The sequence below is a fragment of the Phasianus colchicus genome, chromosome 9 (assembly GCF_987193195.1).
Source record: "Phasianus colchicus chromosome 9, bPhaCol1.hap1.1, whole genome shotgun sequence".
Taxonomy (NCBI): domain Eukaryota; kingdom Metazoa; phylum Chordata; class Aves; order Galliformes; family Phasianidae; genus Phasianus; species Phasianus colchicus.
The window spans coordinates 7,238,841-7,263,574 of NC_143444.1; the positions used below are offsets into that span (position 1 = coordinate 7,238,841).

Genomic DNA, 24,734 nt, shown 5'->3' on the forward strand with positions numbered 1-24,734 from the left:
GTCCCACCAGCTGCAGCCTCAGAGCCAGCCGCCCCAAGGAGATGAGGGTGCTGAGCCCACGGCTGCTCCCGGAGGGTGCAGGGGAGCCTTTCTGCCCTGCGCGTGCCGCTGCTGTGGCGGATTTCTCTTAACCCTCCCGCGCTGATTTGCACGATCAGAAACGTGTAAACGCAGGGGGAAAATGATATCGCTTTTGTAGCGGCGTTGGCACTGTAAGTGCTGTAGGGAGCTGCTGTTAAGGCTGTAATGCAATGCAGCCGTCCTGTATCCCCAGTGACAGGGCGCAGCGCCGTGTTTAGGATGCCGGGCTGTCCATGCGCACACAACCTGCGCACCGCAGGGCCGGCCGCGGGCACGACGGGGTTAATGCCCGCGTTCCCCTCCTCCCGCCCCATTGGCCGGCCGCAGGTGGCGCTCCTTCCGCCGTCCCTATTGGCGGAGGGAGCACAGGAGCGCTCGGCGCCGACCAATGGGAAGGCGCGCCGCGTCCCGTCGGCGAGGCGACGGCAGCTTCTCATTGGGCAGCGATCGGGGCGGGCCCGGGGCGGCGGGCGGCACCATGTTGGGGAGCTGGCGGCGGCGCCGGCCGGGCTATGGAGCGGGGCACGGTGAGAGCGGGGACGGGCGGCGGCGAGCAGCGGGCGGCGGGAGGGAAGGTCGATCCGCTCCGCGTCTGCCTGCGTGGCTCAGGCGGGGCTGGAGGCACTTAAGGGCGGGCACGCCCCTACCCGGGGCGCTGCGGGGTTCGGCGGAGCGCCTCCGGCCTGAGAGCCCTCAGGATGCGTGCGTGCGTGTGTGTGTGTGAGAGAGGGGGTGAGTGGCGGGAAGGCGGAGCCGTTAGGACCGTTACGGCCGTTGGGCAGCGGCGCGCGCCGCGGCTGAGGGAGCAGCACCTGCACGGCCTCGAGCTGCCATGCGGGCGCGCAGCGCCTTCAGAGGGCAGCCTCGCAGCCCTGCCGACCGCACCGCGCTCGTTGGAAGCTGGAGGTTGAGTTCTCCTTGTGTACAGAAAAGTTCACGCTTAGGTTGTTTTGCCTGTGGGCAAGCGGGGATTTTTTTTACGGAAAAAGAGAGGCAGGTGGAGCTTTGTGTGCTGGATTATCACCACGGCACAGCGTGCTGAGAGTGGAAGTGACAGAATGAGGTGAAAAATCGAAGCGAAGGTCTGCGGGCCTTTACGTAGGAGGTTCCAAAAGGCGTAGGAAAAGAAAACGTGTGTTTGAACAGGAATTAGAGCGTGCGTAACCGTGTTTGTTTCAGGTTGTCGTCTGCTCAAACCTTGGTGTTTTGTGTCCTGCTGCCAACAGAGCAAACTTCTGCACCGCTCGGACCTTTTCCGTCATTTGGAGCACGTTGCAGAGATGCCTCAGAGATGGCTGCCCAGCTGGCTGTGCTCTGCTAGCTTTGGAGCCTGCTGGCCATGCCCGTGGGCTTGCTGCCGTTTGTAGCCTGTAGCATGCTTCAGTTCAGGTGTTTGTGTGCACGGTGAGCCCACCATCATTGAACTGCTCGGTTGGAAAAGACCTTAAAGATCGCCAAGTCCAACTGCAACCTAACCATAATAACCTAACCATGGTAATTAGCAGATGCTATTCTTTAGATATCGAGTTGGAAGACTTATTAGCTGCTGAGAATACAGACTTGGCCGTAATGAGAGGCAGAATTGATCAGGAAATGACCTGGTGAAATGGTGAAAATCTAAAAGTATTTTTGGTATTGTATATTTGGTATTAACTGTGGTATTGGAAAGCTGGTATGGTTGTTTGTTTCTGTTTTTCTGCTCGATCACAAGTATGGGAAAGCAATAGAGAGGGAAGTGGATTTTTTCTGTACTGTGTCATGGAGATGGAGGTTGGGTGATAAAGCAGCAGATTCTTTGGGTTATGTCTTCTGTCCAATAATGTTAGCTGGAAAGAGTGGGGGGAAAAAAAAGAGAAAAAAGAATGCAGCAGCTCTAGAGTCACCTGAGCTTAGAGAGAGATGAACGTTAGCTGCACTGTGGGAGGAAGGTGAGTTGTTCTGGGTTACTCTGTTGTTGTGTTGTGTTAGCTGTGGTTGGAGGCTTAAACGTTGTTTGCCTTTCCCTACTCTGATGCCTTTTGGTATTAAGGATGCGTGGTATCATTTCAGACTTCTCATGCTCCTGTGATGTAGAGCTAAGTGGCTTCTTTGTCCCTTTGCTCCCTTTTGCCCAGTGTGGGGATCCTGGCCTTGTCTTCTGGGTTTGCTTCTGAAACCATTTCCTTGTTGGATCTCCTCAAAGCTTACCTCGGTCCCTTACTTTCTCATTGACCTTTTGCCCTTTGTTCCATGGAGTTCTCTCTCCTTTATTTTCCCCCTTTAAAAAAAATGACATTGTAGCCATTATTTTCCTTGTTTCTGTGGCCACTCTTCCCGTCTCTGTCCTTGTTCCAGGACCAGCTTCACACGTCCCAAGCTCTCATAATCCTCTTTTTCAATCTGTTGTGACAAGGGCTTGTACTTTTCATTTGAAATAAATTAATTGTCCTTTTGGGAGAAATTAATTTCTTTCCAAACCGGATAAATATTTTCTTACGGTACCCCAGTGGTGTCACTCTTACTATCTTGAATTTAATAAAGATGAAGCTCTTGCTCTCCATGGCAAACTCGTTCATGAAAAGATTGATTTTTGTTGGCTCGCTTCGTACAGCGACGAGCATCATATTGGCACTAACGAGTAATGTGCAGGCTCTGCAGCTAGTGTGCAAAATCGATCTCATAGCAACCTCAGGGGTGCTTGGTTGATTCTGGGAGAAAAGCAGCTGATGTCTCTTTCTTACAGATGTCATAAGGAGTCAGTGGGCTCACCTGCTCGGAGCTGCAGAGAGCAGAGCCGTGGTCAGGGCTCCATCAGAGCATGAGGAGGAGTCCTATAGCGTGGGGAGGAAGCTTTGCTTTTTCGGCTAAGGGAATTACTGAAACATCTTGTAGCAAATACTTAATTTCTTTTGCTAGCTTCTATCTACATAGTTGGAGGCTTTCAGCCAGAATTACTTTGAGCTGTCACAACAGATGAGTGAAGTCAATGACCTTTAATTTAAATAGTGGCAATAGTTGTGTTCTCCCCCCTCTCCCCAGCCCAAAACACCCCTAGAGAAATGCCTGGAAATCAGTCTAGGAAATGGAGTGCCCAGCTTGAGTGTCAGAGCTAGGAGTGTCTTCTATCCAGTGCTTTACCTGGCCAACACTGGGCTGTGGGACTTTCCTAAAACATATGTGTGGATGGATATCTCACAATAAGGAGTGACCATTCTGAAAGGAATGGATGTTCTCCTGTGCAGCTTCTTACAAACTAATGCATTTGTGAAATGGGTGAAAGAAGCAGTGTTCAAAATGATCTAGAATTACTCATTTTAAAGAAATGAAGTTATGAAATTGTGACTGAGGACTCAGATGTAGCCTGATCTGCTTTGTTTTCTTCAGGTTTAAGAATAATATTATTATTTAGGGCTTTCTGAAATACTTTCCTTTTTGTTTTTGTCAGTCAGGGCTCTAGGGTCAGCTATGTCTTCCTTGCCTGCACTTCTTGTTATGCTGGCAGCATGCAGTATACAAGTGGATGTGCTGTTTGCAGAAATACAGGCTGCCTCCACAGAACAGAGAAGAGCAATAATTTGTTTTAATTACCATATAAACGTCTGGCTTGTTGTCTTTCACTATTTGTACAAGCACTTATTTTTCAGTAGATTGAAGTTAACATCATGTGTTTAGCATATGACCACAGTGTTTAAAGCATCCCTGATGCTTGATAGGCTTCTTTCTCCCTGTTCTCTAATCTCCATAGGGTTTTTATGTTGTTGTGACTGTTAAGCTCCATGTCCACATTTTACTTTTAACTCGTTGTCATTAGGAGATTTTGTGGATGGGTTTTGTAGGAAGTGTTTAAGAGGCAAAATGGGTGGCTTGGGAAAGGCTCAGCTGAACTGAGCTGTCACCTGGAGCAGGATAGTGGTGGCAAAGTGGTGCTGATGGAAAATGCTGGTCTGAAAATAGGACAGCCTGCTGGTTGGCCATGGAATGTCCATGTCCCTGCTGGCGGGCTTCTTCCAGAAGATTCAGCCACTTATCCTTTGTTGTGCTGGTGTGGGCTGTAGTTTCACCTACACGTTCAGGTATCCTCAGCGCTGCCTCCAGGAGAAATGCTTGCTCTTGCAGCATCCCCTCCTCAGATGCTTGTGCAACTCTTGGAACCACGTGTGGGGGAAGTGGTCAAGTTTTAACGCTCATCAAGTCTTACATGAAGGTGGAAAAGACATGAGCATAGGACTCCTCTCCAGTGGCAGTGCTGACGTGCCATCTTGCAGAGACAGATGGGCTATGCTGTGTCATCTCCCATTACTGGAGCTTCTGTGCCTCCTCCCTTTTCTCTCCAGCTTATTGAGTTGGCTCAACACTGGCAAAAGCAGCTCATGTCAGGGTGGATCAGCAGCCTGGATCCTTGGGCTGCCTGGTGGCTGCAGAGCCATTGCAGCCCTGGTGAGCTGTGCAGCAGGGCACGATGGCTGTGCACCACTGCAGGTTACAGGTTTGTTGAGAGGTGAGGCGCCTCTTGCAGCACCATTAGAACAGTGTGAATTTAAGTGTGCCCTGGGTAAGTTTTCTGGGACAAGGCAGTGCTAGTGTTTCCTGTTATTCTTCTTGTTAATTGAATTGTTGAACTGAATCTCAATTGTTGAGATTACAGGTATTTTGCTGCTTTTTTTTTTTTTTGTGGTTACTGGTGTTATGGTTGACTGCATAAGATATATAGTTAACCACAAGAAAGCGAAGTTGTCACTTTAGGAATGGAGGAAAGATGAATAAATTGTAGTGGTTACAAATCAAAGGCAATAAATTAAGTCTGTTGTGTACTTAAGTCTTAACACCTTCAGGAAATGAGGCAGTGAAGCTGCTGTAACTGAGTGTTTGATGTCAGAGGGGCCTACCTGGCACATCTCTCTTGAGAGGCGTATCTCTAGGAAACTGGAAGTCGTGTGTTCTACTGGTGGAGGGGTGTTTGTGGAATTGGAGCCATCAGCTGAAACTGCAGTTTCAGTAAAAGTCTCTACTGTTGTAACTGCAGTTAGCAGCATACTGTTATGATTTTGGCTCCACAGAGATGGTATCAGGCAAGTTCCCCTTCTGTGTGCATACAGGCTACAGGGAGGCAGTAAAACATAACAGAAATGCTTGGGCTTTAGGATACAAGTAGGTAATCCAGGCTTATGTGCCAAGATTGGATTGATTTTTAGCTTGTGGGAAGGCAATCTTCTAAGTTTGTGTTTTGCTTACTTTCAGGAGTTCCAGGAGATGCTTCAGTGGCAATCTGTCTCTTACAATGCAAGTTACAAATGAAATTTAGTAACTAACAGCCCGCTCCTCACCTGATCTCCAATAGACTTCCTGTAACGCTCAGAAGAAGGGGCGAGAGGAGAAGGGCCCGAGGTCGCCATGAAGCTAAAGCAGCGAGTTGTGCTGTTGGCCATCCTCCTTGTCATCTTCATTTTCACAAAAGTTTTCCTCATTGACAACCTGGACACCTCAGCTGCCAACCGGGAGGACCAGCGCGCCTTTCACCGCATGATGGCCAGCCTGCGTGTAGAACTGGACCCCCGGCTCGACCACACCTTGCAGTCCCCGTGGGAGATCGCAGCCCAGTGGGTCGTGCCCCGCGAGGTGTACCCTGAGGAGACACCTGAGCTGGGGGCTGTTATGCATGCCATGTCAACAAAGAAAATCATCAAAGCTGACGTGGGATACAAAGGGACCCAGCTGAAAGCTTTGCTAATACTTGAAGGAGGACAGAAGGTTGTTTTCAAACCTAAGAGGTAAATATTCTCTTCAGTGGTGGAGTTAATAGCTGCCTGACTTATTTATGTTGTTGCATTTATCTACGTTACAAATTTGCAGGCAAACAGAAAGGTCATTCTGTTACTTGTGAGACAGTAGAAAGCCTTGCTGGTCTCCTGGTTACCTGAGGTTACTGAGCCAGCTGTCTCTGGCTGTACAGCTTGAAACAACCTTTAGGAATGTTGATTAAACCTGATCGTGCTGAACATCATCTTCCTTATTCTGGAAGTGCTGGTTCTGGAGCGTGGAGGGTCTTTCTTGATAACAGTCACATTAAGGTGCCATGAGGGAATGCAGTTCAGGAATAGGGAAGGAATGAAAGCTCACAGTGGTCTTAAAAGCGTATCTGGGTGTCTGGTGCAATCGTATTAAGGCTGTAAAAATGACTTGTAGGTCAGAGCAAAAACCCCTGCATTTCTTGGCTGCCAGCATTGAGTACAGGAGGAGCAAATTAAGAATGGGCAAGCAGTGATACTTCCTTGGTGTGGCCTCTATTTATGGTGACCCGAAGGGAAATTTGACATGATGGAATGCTTATGAAATCTTGAGCCCATCTGTAAAGCTTTTTGAACTGCTTGCCTTGGGGGAAAGGAAGGAGAAGAAAAGAAAAAGATGTAAAAATGTAAGGTAGGTGTGTCTTATGAGTCCATTGCAAATTTCAAGTGTCATCACAGAGTGATACATACCTCTCCAAAGGATATTGGATTGAGGAACATAAAGATTTTCTGTCGTGTTAATGAATGATTAGAGAATGAGGAAAAACATCTGCCCTTCACTTTTTTAGTTTGCAGCCCTGTTTCCACATGGTCATTTACTGACCTGTGCTGGGTTTAACGGTGTGAACCTTTCACACAGGGGTGCTGGTGGCACAGCAGGCAGTGTGACCAGTGAAGGTAGTGACAAGGCATGGCATTTCTGTAGTGTTTTCTGTATAAGTGGGTGCTATAAAGAGTATCACCAAGCATTAAATTACATCCCAATAATGGAATGCCTGGGCAAGCAAGAGCAGTGACTGTTCTGCAAGAAGAACTTGTGCTTCTGGGAGTGTTTACAGGAATGCTAGGCAATTTATAGAGTGCTAGGTAATATGGCCACAGGTGAGGACAGATGGATGGCCTCGTGTTCTGTTTGCAACTGCTGAATAGCTGCTCTTGTAGGTAGTCTTGTATTGTCATTGCAAGATAGTCTGCTTAGCTAGCTTTTGGCCTGAACCGTGTATGGAAGTTACTGTGTTAAACAACCTTTTTGAGTGTGCTTACTGGCTGGAAAAGAATGGATTCTCTTGATTAGCTACCTCTGCCCTGGGAAATACTTGATGCCTACTGTGCGTGGAGGCAGGAAGTTGATTGTGTTTTGCCAATACGTTTTAGCTCTGCGGCTTCCAAAATGTGATCATGCTTTCACAAGTCTGCTGTAAGTGTATACAAAAGACCTGGCTTTGAGGCAGTGTTCTGAAGGTGGCTATCTCATTTCACAATTACTCAAAATCTAGCTTAAGTGAACAGTGATTAATGGTTGCTATCACTGCATGCCAATGGTTTTTGTAAAGTTGCTTGTTTGGAGCAACTGTCAAATTTGGAAGGAATCTCTCATATCCTTCTTCCAAAGCCTGCGTGCCATCTAGCACCGGTCAATTCTTTCTTGAGCTGCCCTGCAGAGAAGCCAAAGCATTTACTCAGGCTGATGAAATGTTGTCTGGCTCCAGAGATTTTCTCTGCATAGAGTTAAAACATCAGAGCCCTGTGGCTTCACTTCCACTGCTACTGCTTGGGCCCCAGGTCATTTGAAAAAACATCCATTTTGCACAGTTAGATTCATAGGTGGAAATGAGAAAACACGTAAGATGATTTTACCTTACTTTATGTGACAGCATATTGTGTTTCACCCATTTGCTCAGTATTAATTGTGTTATTTTTTGCTTATCTGAAGAATGCTTCTTTAGCAAATCAAGGCCTGATTCAGATGATGTGAATCTCTGACATTTCTCTGCTTTGACTATTTAAGTGACTTTTTTTTTTTTAAAAGGCTGCTGTTGTGATGTGTGTTGAATTTCTATTTCTTGTTGGTAATTGTCTTTTCTCCACCAAAATAAATGGCCTTTTTATATCCTGCATTCTCAGATTCATGCTTGCTGATCCTTTAACTACTAAAGATAGCACTTGACGTTTCTGCCACAATATCAGGTTTTATTTTCATGTTCATCTACAATCCATTCTAACCCCAAAATCATTTGCAGAGATGCTGCTTTCCAATATAAGTAGGCCCCTGTTCTGTCGCTGGGTCTGTGTGCTTTGTTCTTAGACGTGGCTTGGCATATGGTTGAATTAAAACTCATTAGTTTGAACAGGCCCTGCTTCCAAGCTCTTGAGCCCACTGTAAATTACTGATCTTTCATCTTTATTTACTACTTCAATGGTTTGTACTCTATTTAAAATCATTAATAATTTTCCTTCTCCCATAGGCAGTCATTTTGAAAGTAACCCAGAGAGTGTTTAGCTTAGCACTGTTCTTGTACTTTTTACTCTGTACAGCTGAACTGATGGAAATCCTGCATGAATCATTCTTTCTTACTTCAATTACAGGTATGCTAGGGATTATGTAGTGGAAGGAGAACCGTATGCTGGCTATGACAGACACAATGCAGAAGTGGCAGCCTTCCACTTGGATAGGTATGGAACTACTGGGTTACTTGGTTTCATCATCTGTGTTAAGGGCTTTTTCAGTATATTTTGACAAATATACCTCAGATGTGAGCTGTTTCTCACCTGCCAATATGTCACATTACTTTTGGGTTAAAATGATAAGGGTTTTTTGTGAAAGTTCAAAGATCTATGCAGGTTGCTGTCATTAAAGATTTTTGTGAGGTATTTGAAAAGGAGACTGAGCACTGAAACCACTGATGCATCATATTTGAAAGAATCTCTTGTTGGATATGTACCCCTTTATTCTTGTGTTCTTCAAGAATACCTAGCAAAAGCCTCATGCCCTCAGAACTAGCATATACGTTAGTTGTTGTGGTGATGGCTACGTATTTTGGCCCAAGATGCCATTGTGTCAAAGAGGACCTGAATGGCACTGTGCAGCCCAGGGTTCTGGGCTTTCAGGTGTGAGCCTGAAGCAGCAGCAACAGGTTTTCCAAGTCTAAGTTCTGCATTTATTTACTTGTAATGCCCACATTTTCTCAAACTTGCTTATCTGTATTTGCTGCAAGTTTTTTTCTTCATGCAAGTCTTCTGCTTTCAGACTGGTGCCTGTTCTTAGAGTTAATTTGTACTTATGGGACTTATTTGTTGGTTATCCATAACAAAGAAAACCAACAAAAAACCCCACGCTACAAATCAAATCAAACCACAGCTGTTAATGAGAGACTTTGCCATTGTTGCTGCATCGATTGTCCCTGTTCAAAGGCCAGACTCCTAGACTGTGTACTTCCAAGTATGATTAAATTGGGCTTAAGCATAACATTTTATTAGGTTGCAATTCCCACAAATAGATGATTTTTGCATGTGACCAGTCCAGAGATCATATGGTTGTTGCTTGATTCTGTTCACAAGACAGACAATAAATATTTCTGGCATAAAGTCCAGTTTCTGAGATTTGGAGTATGATGCATCCTGTGCTGTTCTGCTGCAAATGGTCTAATAAAGAACTGTCACTGATATCCTGTAAAGTGAGTCTAACATGCAGGCACTTCAGGAAAAGGAATTTCCTTTCTTTGCCTTGGAACAGCAAGGAGGTTGCTGCAGCATTCCAACTTTATTCCCTGGTCTCAAATCATCTTGATTTCACACAACAGCACAGAGACAGACAGTGTACTGTTTGGTTATTTTTAATTCAATCTGCTGTCCGTGTTGTTCATTTTCATTCCTCATCTTGTGTTTTGCTTTTTTTTTTTCCTTCCCTTTTTCCCCCAAATCAGGATTCTGGGTTTCCGACGAGCTCCACTGGTGGTTGGCAGGTTTGTGAATCTACGAACAGAGATCAAACCAGTTGCCACAGAGCAGCTTCTGGGTACCTTCATGACTGTGGGTAAGTGGATTCCATGGATTCTCCAACCCAGTAAAAAAGAATGCTTAATGGAAAAAAGAACTGTGGGATTCTGACACAGTTATAGAACAGTTAACTATGATACAGGAAGCTGGTAAGCTTCTTTCTGTGCCAGAAGAGATCGTAATGCTTGTATAACCCCATTTGGCGGGGGAGGAGAGCCTCATTTTCTCCAAGTAGTTTTTCATCTGTAATTTCTGTATTCCCTAATGCTGCTGTTACAGATGAGGATTTTTTGAGTAAGAAATGCATTTATTTTCCCAGAAGCTGGTAGAAAATCGGTGATGAGACCTGAAAGGAAAAAAATGGAATTGTATTTAATGTGAACACAGTGGTTATTTGGGATAATTGATAGAGAAGGAGCGTTGGTTGATGTTAAATGTTGTTTGTGCCACATCAGACTCTGGTAAGCATTCATAACTGTGTCAGAACTTCCTTATGTTGTTTACTGTAATAAATCTGTGATAATGTAATAGTGCTCACTAGAGATGATTAATATGAACTCCTGCCAGGTGGTCATTAAGCATCAAGAAGGGACTTAGAGTGCAGCCTTAACTCCTTCAGGCTCCTCATGAAAATCCTAATAGCTACTGGTTCTCTCTTGACGGGATGAATTAAGTGATAGTTGTTCATTACAGCTGATGTCTGTGTCTGTATGCATTTCTATTACAAACACTGCTGGTAGTCTCACCTACTGAGTTAACGTAACACTTTCAATTCTAAGGTTGAACTTTCAGAAGGTTACTTTGCCTTGCCAAACCTTTTGCACTCTGACTGGGTGTCTGCCACAGGCAGAATTTACTTTTTCTCGTTTCAGCCAAAATAACTAAGCAATATTCTAGCAAAAACACTGGCTTGAAAAGTATGGCTCCGCAGAATTTTCATTGCCTTTCCTTAGCTTTCTTGGAACTTGTTCTACAGAGCATAAAGCAGAGAAATGGGTGGTACCGGGGAGAAGATTGCATCAGGGGGAGTATCTCTCACATTTGCCAAAATTTCTGAGGTTTTAAAGGAAAGGTAGCTCATGAATACTCTGCAAATTTTCTAGAATCTCTTAGAATTCTGTCTCTTGGTAGACCTGTAAGCCATGGATAGGAAGAGAGACTTACAGGCCTTTCCATGTACATAGAGATCTGGTCTGCTGTCAGTTCAATGCTGTAAATGTCTGATGTCCTTTAGTTGTCCAGGTGAGATGCTAGGAGTGTAAGAGCCAGGTTTGAATGAACAGGGGACCACAGAAGACTGTCCGACTAAAGAATTGTGGTGTGGGATTTGAACCCATGCCTAAGGATGGAAAGTGAAAAGCACGTGTTGGTATTTGGGGAAGATGATGATTGTAGAGCTGGAGAAAGAAAGGACAGGGAGTAAGTGTGTCTCTTCCTTGTGATACCATTGTTGAAGAACGTTTTGGAAGAAGGCCTCTGAGAATGGAACTGGAATTGACTTGGCAAGATTCAAGCCAAGGTAGGCTAGGAGGATGAAACAGAAAAGGCTAAGCTAAACATGTTAATCCAGGCAAATGGATTAGTTTACCCTGCAGGCTTCAAAGCCCTTAAAGGACTGGAGACTGCAGGGTTTCATTGTTTCTCTCCTGTCAGAAGACACTCAGAAACTTCTGACACTACTGTGTTCCTGGTTCTTGCGAGCAACAGCTTGTTTCCCCTGCTGAGTCAGCTCACGTAGCTAGGATGTATTACAGGTCTCCAACTCCATTTGAGTTCTGCCTAGTCTTTTTTTTACTTCTTTCTTTTCGGTCAACTTTTTCAAGGAAAAAAATATTAAACAAACAGTGCTAAGGTTGCAAAGTCAAGTTCCCGAGGATTAGGAAGGGGTCATAAAAGCTTGGCGATTGCACAGTGTTGTATTATCTCTGTGTGATAAAAATACAATTTCTCTGGGAAAATACAATTACTCTTTCCTTTGAGTATAAGTCCTTAATGTTGTTTTGAATGAATGGATGTCTGTTAAATCCCTTCTGAGCCTCTCCTTCTTAGAGAGAGGAAGCATGAGGTCAAGTGCAGTGAAATGCTATTGCAACAACACATTCCTGAATTTCCCTCAAATTAAGTTCTGCTTTTTGATTATCTTTGTTTTTTTTTTTTTAAGGTAATAACACTTGCTTCTATGGAAAGTGCTACTATTGTCGGGAAACAGAACCAGCTTGTGCAGATGGGGACATCATGGAGGGGTCAGTGACTCTCTGGCTACCAGATGTCTGGCCTCTTCAGAAGCATCGGCACCCGTGGGGTAGGACATACCGTGAGGGCAAACTTGCCAGGTATGAGACCATGATAAGGTGTCAACGGTTTACGGGCTGGTTCGGCCCAGTTCCGTGACTAGCGGGGCGGAGGGATCCGCAGATCCGCGCCTCCGGAAAAAGGGAACAGGGGACCCCAAAATAATTAAAAACAGCGGCAACGATCTGAGGAGAAACAAACTAATTTACTAAATATAGTATTGGAATGCAAGATAACACACTATAATACAATATAATTAAATTTGAAGCTAATAAATCAAATATAATGAGAGAGAGAATGTCCGAAAGGTGGGTAGGCCTCACCACAACGCGGAGAGCTGAGGTGAGATGCGCAGTCCAGTTGAGCAGCAGGGAGAAAAAGGGGGGAGAGCCCACGAAGAGCAGGCTAAGAAGAGTGCATCAGGTGACCTTGCCAGGAGTTGTATCTCGAGACTCTCTGTGACCGCAAAGTCCCCTGGGGAATGTAGTTCTTCTCTTCCAGGCAGGTACCCAGAGCTTGAGCACCAACAGTTAAACTCCCACTGCCCCACATGATGTTATGATGTGGAATACCGAAAACCAAAAATCACAAAACCATGACATTCCACCCCTTATTCTACATCACTACATCATGCTTAACATATACAAACAAAATATAATTATGAAACACTAAACACATGCACACACAAACCTGTATATATACATGGAATTACTGACTGCACTCCCCCAACATCTAATTCCCTTGTGGTACACATTGAACATCCCCGTTTTTCTGCATCACCCACCAAGTGGACCCAGGTCCCTGGGCAAAAACAGTTCCACGAAGAGGTTTGCCCTTCCCAGAAGCTGAAAAGACCCAAACCGCTTTTCCCAGCATGTTCTTTACATGTACTACAGGGACCTTATCTCCCTTGACAGTATGTAGGGAGCTAGCAGGACCATCACGATTGATAGATCCTCTAGTATTGACCAACCAGGTGGCTTCTGCCAAATGCTTCTCCCAATGCTTAAATGTTCCGCCACCTATTGCTTTCAACATGGTTTTTAACAACCCATTGTAGCGTTCAATTTTACCAGAGGCTGGTGCATGATAGGGGATATGATAAATCCACTCAATGCCATGATCCTTGGCCCAAGTATTTACAAGAGAATTTTTGAAATGAGTCCCATTATCTGACTCAATTCTTTCTGGGGTGCCATGTCGCCACAGGACTTGTTTCTCAAGACCCAGTATGGTGTTTCGGGCGGTGGCATGGGGTACTGCATATGTTTCAAGCCACCCAGTGGTTGCCTCTACCATAGTAAGTACGTAACGCTTACCACTGTGAGATTGTGGCAAGGTGATATAATCAACCTGCCATGCCTCCCCATATTTATACTTTTGCCATCGCCCTTCCTCCCAGAGAGGTTTCATCCTCTTGGCTTGTTTAATTGTGGCGCATGTGTCACAGTCATGGATAACCTGTGAAATAGCATCCATAGTTAAGTCCACCCCTCGGTCTCTAGCCCATTTGTATGTTGCATCTCTTCCTTGATGACCCGAGGTCTCATGGGCCCACCGAGCTAGAAATAATTCACCCTTGTTCTGCCAATCCAGGTCTACTTGAGCCACCTCAATTTTGGCGGCTCGATCTACCTGATGGTTATTTTGCTGTTCTTCAGTAGCCCGACTCTTGGGCACATGAGCATCTACATGGCGCACCTTTACAACAATATTCTTTATTCGGGCAGCAATGTCTTTCCACAGTTCAGCAGCCCAAATGGGTTTACCCCTTCTTTGCCAGTTGTTCTGTTCCCACTGCTGTAACCACCCCCATAAAGCATTTGCCACCATCCATGAGTCAGTGTAAAGATAAAGCATTGGCCACCTCTCCCGTTCAGCAATATCTAAGGCCAGTTGGACAGCCTTTACCTCTGCAAATTGGCTTGATTCTCCTTTCCCTTCAGTGGCCTCTGCAACTTGTCGTGTGGGGCTCCACACAGCAGCTTTCCATCTGCGATGCTTTCCCACAATACGACATGATCCATCAGTGAACAGGGCATATGTCTTTTCATTTTCTGGTAGTTCATTGTATGGTGGGGCCTCTTTAGCACGTGATACCTCTTCTGCTGGTGGTGTTCCAAACGTTTTGCCTTCAGGCCAATCCATGATCACCTCTAGGATCCCTGGACGGCTGAGGTTCCCCATCCGAGCTCGCTGCGTAATCAACGCAATCCACTTACTCCAAGTGGCATCAGTAGCATGATGGGTGGAAGGAACCTTTCCCTTGAACATCCAGTTCAGCACTGGCAGTCGAGGTGCCAGAAGGAGCTGTGTTTCAGTACCAACTACTTCAGAAGCAGCCCGAACCCCCTCATAAGCAGCTAAGATCTCCTTTTCAGTTGGAGTGTAGCCCTCTTCCGACCCCCTGTAGGCCCGACTCCAGAATCCCAGGGGTTGGCCTCGGGTCTCTCCTGAGGCTCTTTGCCACAAACTCAAAGTGGGACCTTTCTCTCCAGCAGCAGTGTAGAGAATGTTCTTTACATCCTGCTCCGTCCGTACTGGCCCCAGGGCCACGGCACGGGCTATCTCTTGCTTAATCTGCTCAAAAGCCTGCTGCTGCTCAGGGCCCCATGTAAACTCATTCTTCATTCTTGTCACGTGATAAAGGGGGCTTACAATGAGGCTGTAGTTTGGAACATGCATTCTCCAAAAACCCACTACGCCCAGAAACGACTGTGTCTCTTTCTTATTAGTGGGCGGAGACATGGCAGTGATTTTGTCGATCACATCTGTCGGGATGTGACGACGGCCATCTTGCCACTTTATACCTAGGAACTGAATTTCCTGGGCAGGTCCTTTCACTTTGCTTCGCTTAATAGCAAAACCAGCATGCAGAAGGATCTGGATTATTTGCTCTCCTTTCTCAAAAACTTCCTTTGCTGTGTTGCCCCACACAATGATGTCATCAATATACTGTAAGTGCTCAGGAGCACTGCCCTGTTCCAGTGCAGCTTGGATCAACCCATGGCAAATGGTTGGGCTATGTTTCCACCCCTGGGGCAAACGATTCCAGGTATACTGATTGCCCCTCCAGGTGAAAGCAAACTGTGGCCTACATTCTTTGTCCAAAGGAATGGAGAAAAAGGCATTAGCAATGTCAATGGTGGCATACCATTTTGCTGCTTTTGACTCCAATTCATATTGGAGTTCTAACATGTCCGGCACAGCAGCACTCAGTGGGGGTGTGACTTCATTCAGGCCACGGTAATCTATTGTCAACCTCCATTCTCCACTGGCTTTACGCACTGGCCATATGGGACTATTAAAAGGCGAGTGAGTTTTGCTGATCACTCCCTGACTCTCTAGTTGATGAATCAGTTTCTGAATGGGGAGCAAGGAATCCCTGTTGGTGCGGTACTGCCGCCTGTGCACTGTTTTTGTAGCAATCGGTACCTGTTGCTCTTTTACTCGTAGCAACCCCACAACAGACGGATCTTCTGATAGGCCAGGCAAAACAGACAACTGCTTAACACCTTCCGTGTCTACAGCAGCTATTCCAAAGGCCCATCGATACCCTTTGGGATCCTTAAAGTATCCCCTTCTGAGGTAATCAATACCATAACTGAAACGTTACTGACTTTTATGCACAGTAAAACACCTGGAAACACAAACACTGACCAACAGGAATTGGTTACTTCTACTGAGAGGGATTTAAAATGTTCAATGTTAAATTAACTAGCAAGTATCAGGCTAAACTTAACAATTCCAGTGCATTTACTTCAGCAATTACTTTTCATACCAAATGTAAAGACACCCAAAATATTTATCTGCAATAAGCATATAGAAATAATTTCTTACTCTCTTATTTGCTGTACCAGTTTATGAGTTCCTTTTGTCGCTTTCCATCGCCCTAGCCAAAATAAGTTAGTACAATCATTTGGATGGGCTGCCTGCACACCGGGCAGGGTTTGTTCCTCTTCTTCAGTTTTCTTGCACATGTAAAACATGACATGAGATGGCCTGTTTTGCCATGTACTATGCAGCCATTTTTTGGCCTGCTTTGGCATATGACACAGGGCTCTATGCTGCTAACAGGCAGACTGGACTCCATACCTTCCTCTTTGTCTTTCATTTCTTTCTTCTCTTCTAACTGAGTCGAGATTCGTTTCATTTTCTGTCCTCTCACAGGGGCAACTGATATCAATTGTGGTGCCTCCTGTGGTTGATCAGGTTGGTCAGTTCCAATGCTCTCACCCTCCAGTTCGGCTTGGAGTCTGTCTTTTTCAATCATGAGAGCATTTAGTTCAGATTGAAGGGTGTCTCGCTCAGTTTGGACAATGTCCCGTTCAGATTGGAGAGTGTCGAGTTTGGATTGCAGGGAGTCTCTCTCGATTTGGAGGGCATCTCGTTGAGATTGGAGATCCCTTCTCTCAGTTTGAAGATTTTCCCTTTCGGCTTGGAGACTTTCTTTCTCAGTTTGGAGACACTCTTGCCAGGTTTTGAGATTCTCTCTCCTGGCTAGGAGACTCTTTTTCTCAACCTGGAGATTCTCTGTCTCGCCTTGGAGACTCTCTCTTTGGGATTGCAGGGAGTCTCTCTCAATTCGGAGGGCATCCTGTTCGGACTTGAGGCTATCCCTCTCAGACCGGAGGGCATCTCTCTCAGATTGGAGGTCTTTTCCCTTGACCAGGAGACTCTCTCGCTCAGCCCGGAGATTCTCCCTCTCTGCTCGGAGTCTCTCCTGCAAACTCTCCCTTTCAGCTTGGAGACTCTCTCGCTCATTTCGTACTGTCTCCCTGAGACTCTCCATTTCAGCTCTCAGACGCTCTCTCTCAATTTCACAAACTCTCTCCCTCTCTGGGATACTATTGAATAAGGCCCGATAAGCATTAGCTAGGCCCCAAATCATTTGTGCCTCCTCAGATCTGCCTGAGCCGCAACATTCCTCTTTCAAGTATGCATTTAAACTCTCAGGGTCTTTCAGGTGTTCAGGAGTGAAGTTCCATGACACCGAAGATGTCCATCTCTCTAAAGTCTCTCCCAAGCCTCTCCACACTCCCTGCCACTCAGTATTCTCTGGTTTTGGGGAAGGCTTCCTCATAATATGATAAATACAAATACTGAGTGAAATGATGAGAAGAACATTCAGGGAGATTGACAACGTGATCAGGTGAGCATTCAAAAACTGCATAAAGGATTCAAAGGAGAGACTGGGAGCCTGCTTAAAAATCCCAAGTTCTGTAAAATTAGCAGCTCCCTCTGCAAACAGGTTTAAAAGAGAAAGCAGAATCATTTTTTTCTCTTTCTTTACAAAAACAAGATAGTGCTCAAAGTTTACAAATATCCCAGAGTATTGGCAGTCCGCCTAGACTTTCAAGGTCACGTTCTCAGTGAGCACCTGTGAAAAAGATAAACTTTCCCAACAAAACTCTCTGAGAGCAGAGAGAGATTCGTTCTAAAAAACTAAAAAGCAGCTTATGCCCGCATTCTCCACCAAAAATGTCAACGGTTTACGGGCTGGTTCGGCCCAGTTCCGTGACTAGCGGGGCGGAGGGATCCGCAGATCCGCGCCTCCGGAAAAAGGGAACAGGGGACCCCAAAATAATTAAAAACAGCGGCAACGATCTGAGGAGAAACAAACTAATTTACTAAATATAGTATTGGAATGCAAGATAACACACTATAATACAATATAATTAAATTTGAAGCTAATAAATCAAATATAATGAGAGAGAGAATGTCCGAAAGGTGGGTAGGCCTCACCACAACGCGGAGAGCTGAGGTGAGATGCGCAGTCCAGTTGAGCAGCAGGGAGAAAAAGGGGGGAGAGCCCACGAAGAGCAGGCTAAGAAGAGTGCATCAGGTGACCTTGCCAGGAGTTGTATCTCGAGACTCTCTGTGACCGCAAAGTCCCCTGGGGAATGTAGTTCTTCTCTTCCAGGCAGGTACCCAGAGCTTGAGCACCAACAGTTAAACTCCCACTGCCCCACATGATGTTATGATGTGGAATACCGAAAACCAAAAATCACAAAACCATGACATAAGGTTAATCTTTATATGTGATAATTTATTCTGGAATTGCCCTTGCAATACAACGGCCGATTAAGGAGCAGGTCTTTTCTAAACCTGGATTTTTGTCAGTGCCTTTCTTTATACAGGAGTAGAAGTCAAGAAGTCTGGGATGAGATTTAATTTAAAAGTGAGCAAGAAAGAAACCTTCATTGTTTCCCATGGTACTGAGTGCTGTCTTTTTCCTTTTTCTTGCCCTTTACATAACTCCACCATACAGTCACTCTAAGCTCTGAAGATCCAAGACTCCTGGGCCACTAAACCTGCTTTTGATACCAGTGATGTTTGGGGAGCATGCCCAGTATATAAAAATGCTTTTAGAGGAGAACAGACATGGAATCTAGTAGTCCTGTACAGTGAATGTAGTATGTTAGTATTTAAATTGGAGTTCCGTGTATTTGCCATGGCCAGAACAGATGGAAAAGCTTACTGAGCTCCAAACCAAGTCTGTATCCATGGCAAGTGGAAAGGCTTTTAGTCTGTGTTCTAAAATTCTGGTTGAGTTGCAGTGATGTGATTGCTCTCAGAAGGAGTCTCATCCAATGGATTCGAGAATTATTTTAGGGTATTAAGTGTACAATTTGATTTCTGAGGAGCAGACATTATATCCTTTTCAACCAGTCAAAATCAACAATATTCAGGACGCTGTCAATTACAGTACTGACTGACTGATTTTCTTGGAAATGTGCTCTTTATTGAGGGACTGTTTTTTATCGTATGCTACCTGCTTATGTGGGGGTTTCCCCATGGCACTTAATATTCACTGAACTTTAAACTTGACTCATTCAGATTGTGTAGTTCTGTTGTTCTACATCTTACTGTGTTGTGCTTTTCACTTTGAGGGCATCAGGAGAATGAAACGTTCCAGATGTCTCACTCACTTTTTTTTTTTCTGCTTCTGGTAATTATGAAAAAAATAACCATAGGAGTTTTCTTTCTGATCTCACTGCTTATACTCTGCCCTGAGATGGCCTCTTGAACATAATTCATATAGTGCCATTAGTCTACATAATTTTTAATGGACATGTAATAGATAAAATCTCTGACCTTCAAAGTCCTAGGCTAATTAGATACTAAGAATGAGTAATAAATGTTGGAGAAAGATCTGTCTTGAGAATTCAATGAAAAATGAGGAGAAGAGAGTGTATCTCAACTTTGTTTCCAAGAGATTTAAGTGCCAATCTAAAATAAGAGAAAGAGAAACGCTTGAGGGGGAGAGAGTAGGTAGCATAAAGGAAGCGTGCGAAGCACAAGGAAGAACACGTTCTGAGGCTTTTGCCTTGTGGGTTTGTGCTGTAAACTGAATATGAGTTTGACCTGGATGCAAAAGAGAGAGAGAACTAGAGAAGTGCTAACAAAAAGCACCGAGAAAATAATTTGTTGTTGCTTTGCTTTGGATAACAGGGTAAGATGGGATATTGGAGCTTAGAGTCCAGACCTTTAGAAGGTGAGGTTGGGGTGTGTGACAGTTCTAGTTGTTAAATTCTGATCTTCTCTCAGCTTTAATTAATCTGCACATTTTTGAGCACGTCATTCTCTCCAGCTTTTGTTTCCTCCATTTGTTTCCAGTTCACAGATGGTTGAAGGCATTGCCAACTGCTATTTTGCGAAGGATGGTTTCATTCTTTACATGGAAGATGTTATAGATGTACTTGTTATTTAGATTGACAGATGGATAGGAAATATGCCAAAGATCTGGCTGATTTGGTGGTGGTGGTGAATAGCTCTGAAAACTGTAAAGAAGGAAAGGGGAAAATTTAGAAACCTAGATTTGGGGAATGGAGATGTGATATTTATGTTCCAAGTCTACAGGTGTGTGCATAAGCGATGTATAGAAGAAAAGGAGAGAAAAGAGAAACTTTGAATGTTGCCAGTGGATAAGGTGAGAGATTCCAAGAGGAAAGAGGCAACTGTGAGTGAAAGAGAATGAGCATACGTGGGGCCCTTATCTTGAAGCCAGTGGAGATCATTAGTAACCATGAAGAAGTTATTTGCATTAGACAGGAAAAACAGTCAGGAGGTTGGTGGAAAGCAAGGCTGATGGAAGCAGACCATAGCAGTAGAAATAGACGTGATGCTTGAAATCTGGATGAAATGAGAGCAGACCAGTCACGATGGACATCCATCCGTGCCATGAGGCAGCCCAACCACTGCTGGCTCGCAAGCAGTGAGTAAGCAAACTGACCTTTTCTGTTGGAAGATGATGTGAAACCCTTTATTAAAACTATGGCTTGCTCTGTACAGTAGAGCACTAACACAGGTTTTACTCTTCTGATAACACTTTTGTCTAGCTCTTTCTTCTTTTAGAGTCTTGATTTGCTGCACTCAACTTTTCCCTAAACACTGATGATTGGATACTGGGAGAGCTGTAAATACTTGTGGTGTGCAAGGATGGATCTTTCTCAAAGGTTTGGTTTGATTTCTCTTGATGGCCTACAGATGGGAGTATGATGAAAGCTATTGTGATGCAGTGAAGAAGACTTCACCCTACGACTCGGGCCCCCGCCTGCTGGATATCATTGACACAGCAATATTTGACTATTTAATCGGGAACGCTGACCGGCATCACTATGAGAGCTTTCAGGATGATGAAGGAGCCAGTATGCTCATCCTTCTGGATAATGCCAAAAGGTGAGAGTAAGGGAAATCCTGGTGGCCAGGCCTCGGCGGGTGTGAGGGCACACATTTATCTGCTCTCTCCGTTTTCTATCTTTCTCTCACTTATTTTTCCATTAATAATTGCTTTTGGTTTTGTTTTCCCTAAAATCCAAAGCTTGCTATCTTAGTACTCACCAAATATTAGAAACTTTCAAAGGCTATGGTACTTTGTGTTTTGCTTACGTGGGTATGATTGTTCTGGGTAAAGCCTTAATCAAACTACAGAAACTCCCAAATTAACCCAGTAGAACTTCTTTATTAAAATCAGCTTTTAAAGGTTTGTTTGCTTCTCCTACCACAGAACCCCTCTCAGTTGTACTGTTAGGTTATAGGATTTGCTGTGTGAGTGCCATGGTATAAACAGATCCCTCTGTAACGTCACTCTGGGTGATGTAGCATTCAGTGCCTTCTGGATCTGCCTGCTATACCAATAGAAGTTTAAAATGGAGACAGAGCTGATACAGAGAGAGCAAAATATGATAGAGGAGGAAAAACCTACTTTCAGGTGTGATAACATTATTAGGAATATCATTTTTGCAGAATCACACATTTGAAAATATTTAAGGGACTTTATAAATCATTTTTTATATAAAACATTAACTGCTATCAAGACAAAAATGAAGTGTGTAGTAGTAACTGGGAGTAACTGATGGGAAGTCCTTCCTGAGGCCAACCTTTACTATTAAGTGTGTGTCTGCTCTTTCCCCATTTCATCCATTTCACTTCCAGATTATGGATTCCTTTCTTTCCCCCTTCCTATGCTTCTCATGTGTCTGAAGAGGCTGAATTGAACATTTTGTCTTTATATGTTAGCCTTTTCAGTAAGACCCCTTCAGTTATGTCAGCAGGATGTGTTCTACCTTGAGATTGCTAAATTACTGTTGCTTTCAGATTGCCTGAGGTGAATTTGGCAAAAAATGGCTTTCTGTATTGCTCTGGCAGTGGGCTGGGAGGATGCTAGTTTGTTAGTCCCTGGAAGTGAATATTATAGTTGAGGGTCACAAAAAACCTTTCTTTATGGTACATGCTCATAGTATTACTGAAACACTTCTGGTGGGGCTTTACAGGCCAAGAAGTAAATTGGTTTTTTGTAAGCTTGGATAGAATTCTTTCCTCTTCTTTGAGATTAGTGTAGGGAAGCAGCTTTTTAAAGTCACTAACAACAGAATTGTTGGAGCAGAGTAGTGCCACACTCATAGGGTTAGTTATCTTTACTGAGGGAAAAGTTCTTTGTTGAAAGCAGTGTTACAAGGAGTAAAAAAAAAAGGGGGGGGGAGCTTAGATGAAGATTAGAATACTATTTAATATTTCTGGCAGATCTCCCTTAGGAAGTGTGATCGTGAAGTGTTAAGCTTGATCACCAATTACACTGAACTGTTGAACTAAACTTGGCGGTCTAAACTGACATGTGGCTGCTGTGTCAGACAGGCAAAACTCATGCTCTGTGTCTGGAGTACTACTTACTCCTTTCCTCCACTTTACAAGATGAACTCTGTTCTTCAACTCCTCTGAAGTTTGTTTCCTGAGGTGCCTTGATCTGATGAAGAGTTAGGTACACTGATGTTTCTTCCGTGTACCTGGTATGTTAGCTGACACTGAGGGTTATTTCTGTGATTGGTCATGACCTGTTTATATTCTCATTTAAATGATTTGTGCTATTGGAGTGTGAAATTGCCTAGTATTGATTTTTGAGTTCTTTACAAATCTGTTGATGTTGAGAGCAACATTGTGTTCAACTCGTTTACTTTTATTTTGCTTTTCAGCTTTGGCAACCCTGCCCTGGATGAAAGAAGCATCCTAGCTCCTCTTTATCAGTGCTGCATGTAAGTGAAGCGCAGAGATGCTGTTGACTTTACTTATGCTATTGCTGTTCTTAGATTTGCAATAAAATTACGTTTGAAGCTTTCTGGCAACCTGAAAATACTCAGGTACTACGATGCTTTCCAGTTTTGAAGTACTGTGTTTGTTTGATGTGTTGTCAGCGCTCAGGAGGCTGAGAAACACATTTTTATTAAGGCAGTAAATCAGGCAGTATAGGAAGCAGTCTCACCTCCAGGTCATTGGTTCAAATCTGTCCTTAGTCAGTATGGCAGGTACTTTGCATCTGCAGCTGTCTGCATCCAGCTCCTGCTGGAAGTTCACACCACAGTTACAGTTCTCCCTGATGGAAACTCATTGTGTCTGGCAACTGAACTGCCTTCATTTCCAAGTGTTATTTCTAAGCAAGACTGTAGCACTGCTCAGGGTGTGGCTTGCAAAATGGCTTTCAATTTTTGCAGGTTTTTGTTTTCAGCCTTGTAAACTGTGTTTTTTGCTCATTTTTTTTCTAATACCTGTGGGCAGTTGATTCTTTTTGTCCCCTCTGTCACCAGGCCACTGCTGCTTCTCATTAACAAGAAGTAGATGAAAGTACCAGGAAGAAAAGTAGTGTTATATCTGTTTCCTGCAGCTTTTACCAAGATAACATTGATCTCCCCTTAGGCCTGCCAAAATAAGCCTCTAGCTGAGAGTTCTTTGAGGCTGTTTGTGGATGGTTCTGTCTCCTGAATCCCTCATGGCCTGGGAAACCTGGAAGCTCTGCAGAAAGCCTGAGCTCTTGCCCCTGCTTGCTCCAAGCAGGGCTCTGTGTATGCTACAGCACACCTGACCTACATTCTGAAACATTTTTGCAGAAGCCATAGGGAGAACAATTAAACTAAATGCTTTTCAGATTCTTTAGTTTTCTTGTGCTAATTTTAAATGCATTTTTAGTTTCCTGTTTTATGAGAATCTTTTGGAATCTTTCATGTAGAGTCTTCAAGACACAACCAGAAGAGAAGTTTGTTTTAACAGACTTTGCAATTGCCTGCTTTTCAGATATCCCTTCTTCTGATACCAGGCACTACGCACAATACAGTGCCACTATTAGAAGCCATATACTGAATTATTTTAACTGTTGGTTTGTTATAACACTTACTTGCATTGCGTGTTTCCTTGGAGTCCATCAAAAGCAAAAGAGTTTAGACCAGTGATTCTAAAACACAAAAATGTGCTGGGAGAATCTCAGGAGCTTCCTGGAGCAAACTATTTAAATGGGTTAGCATAAAAAAGTTAATGGCAATTAAAGCAGAAAGGTCACTGATGTGTTCAGTGACAGATTTGTGTCCTCTGATTAGTTGCTGATCAGTGATGTTCTTCCTGAGGTAGCATGAGTTTTGTTTTTGCCATTAACAGCCAGACTATTGATTTTTTTGTTTGGAACTTTGTCCAGAAGGCCTCAGGGCTGGATAAGTTCCCTGCTAGGAGCTGAAAGTGTTCCTGTACAGCATAAGAATTATGTCCCATTAGATTCTCGCTTTTTCACTGCAAGTTTTTGAGTTACACCTAGATATATTGCCTGTGCTGCTGTTATGTCTTGACCTGCTATTCCCAAGCCATTTTTGCAGATAAAATCATGATGTGAGAAGCTCCATCAAGAAGCTGGCCTTAGTTATCGCTGATGGGACTTTACCCAGACAGTGGTATGATGACGTGTTTTGTTTTTCTTCTGCAGCATCCGGGTTTCTACCTGGAACAGACTCAATTACCTGAAGAATGGAGTACTGAAGTCTGCCTTAAAAACTGCTATGTCGCATGACCCCATCTCACCAGTGCTTTCTGACCCTCATCTGGATGCCCTAGACCAGCGGCTTCTCAGCATTCTGGCTACAGTGAAGCAGTGCACAGACCAGTTTGGGCCAGATGTTGTGCTGGTGGAAGACAGGATGACACTGTCTCATTTGTAATTCTAGTGGAACACAGAGGAAACTCCCTTTATAAGAAAGAAACAAACAAACAAAAAAAAAGAGAAAAACAGCACAATCAGTTCTGAAAGGCTGTGGCCAAGATGGACTGAAATGAACAGGAAAGCTT

The 24,734-nt window shown here is 44.2% G+C and overlaps 2 protein-coding genes across 5 annotated transcripts; one reads left to right on the forward strand and one right to left on the reverse strand.

Moving 5' to 3' along the window:
* Nucleotides 1–483: 483 nt before the first annotated feature.
* Nucleotides 484–24,675, forward strand: FAM20B (FAM20B glycosaminoglycan xylosylkinase). 4 transcript variants are annotated; one of them, XM_090145998.1, is made up of 9 exons: nt 592–608; nt 1,261–1,485; nt 5,299–5,828; nt 8,433–8,519; nt 9,770–9,879; nt 12,004–12,175; nt 20,625–20,816; nt 22,607–22,666; nt 24,376–24,675. In XM_090145998.1, exons 3-9 carry the CDS (start codon nt 5,452–5,454, stop codon nt 24,605–24,607), a joined length of 1,230 nt encoding a protein of 409 aa, XP_090002124.1. In that variant the 5' UTR covers nt 592–608; nt 1,261–1,485; nt 5,299–5,451; the 3' UTR covers nt 24,608–24,675. The 4 variants fall into 4 exon arrangements, with proteins under 4 accessions (XP_031451450.1, XP_090002124.1, XP_090002126.1 ...); XM_031595590.2 differs by lacking the exon at nt 1,261–1,485 and having other exon boundaries at nt 484–608; XM_090146000.1 differs by lacking the exons at nt 592–608; nt 1,261–1,485 and adding an exon at nt 873–987.
* On the reverse strand, nt 16,016–17,409 carry LOC149916798 (uncharacterized). Its single transcript, XM_090145997.1, has one exon. The coding sequence runs from the start codon at nt 17,407–17,409 to the stop codon at nt 16,027–16,029; it is 1,383 nt and encodes a 460-aa protein (XP_090002123.1). The 3' UTR covers nt 16,016–16,026.
* Nucleotides 24,676–24,734: the final 59 nt, after the last annotated feature.

What these genes read in the sequence shown, in the direction of transcription:
- LOC149916798 (XM_090145997.1), bottom strand. Translation starts at nt 17,409, where the DNA reads ATGATTCTGCTTTCTCTTTTAAACCTGTTTGCAGAGGGAGCTGCTAAT.
- FAM20B (XM_031595590.2), top strand. Translation starts at nt 5,452, where the DNA reads ATGAAGCTAAAGCAGCGAGTTGTGCTGTTGGCCATCCTCCTTGTCATC. An exon ending in GTTGTTTTCAAACCTAAGAG is followed by an intron (nt 5,829 to 8,432) that starts GTAAATATTCTC and finishes CTTCAATTACAG; the next exon opens with GTATGCTAGGGATTATGTAG. An exon ending in CTTCTGGATAATGCCAAAAG is followed by an intron (nt 20,817 to 22,606) that starts GTGAGAGTAAGG and finishes TTTGCTTTTCAG; the next exon opens with CTTTGGCAACCCTGCCCTGG.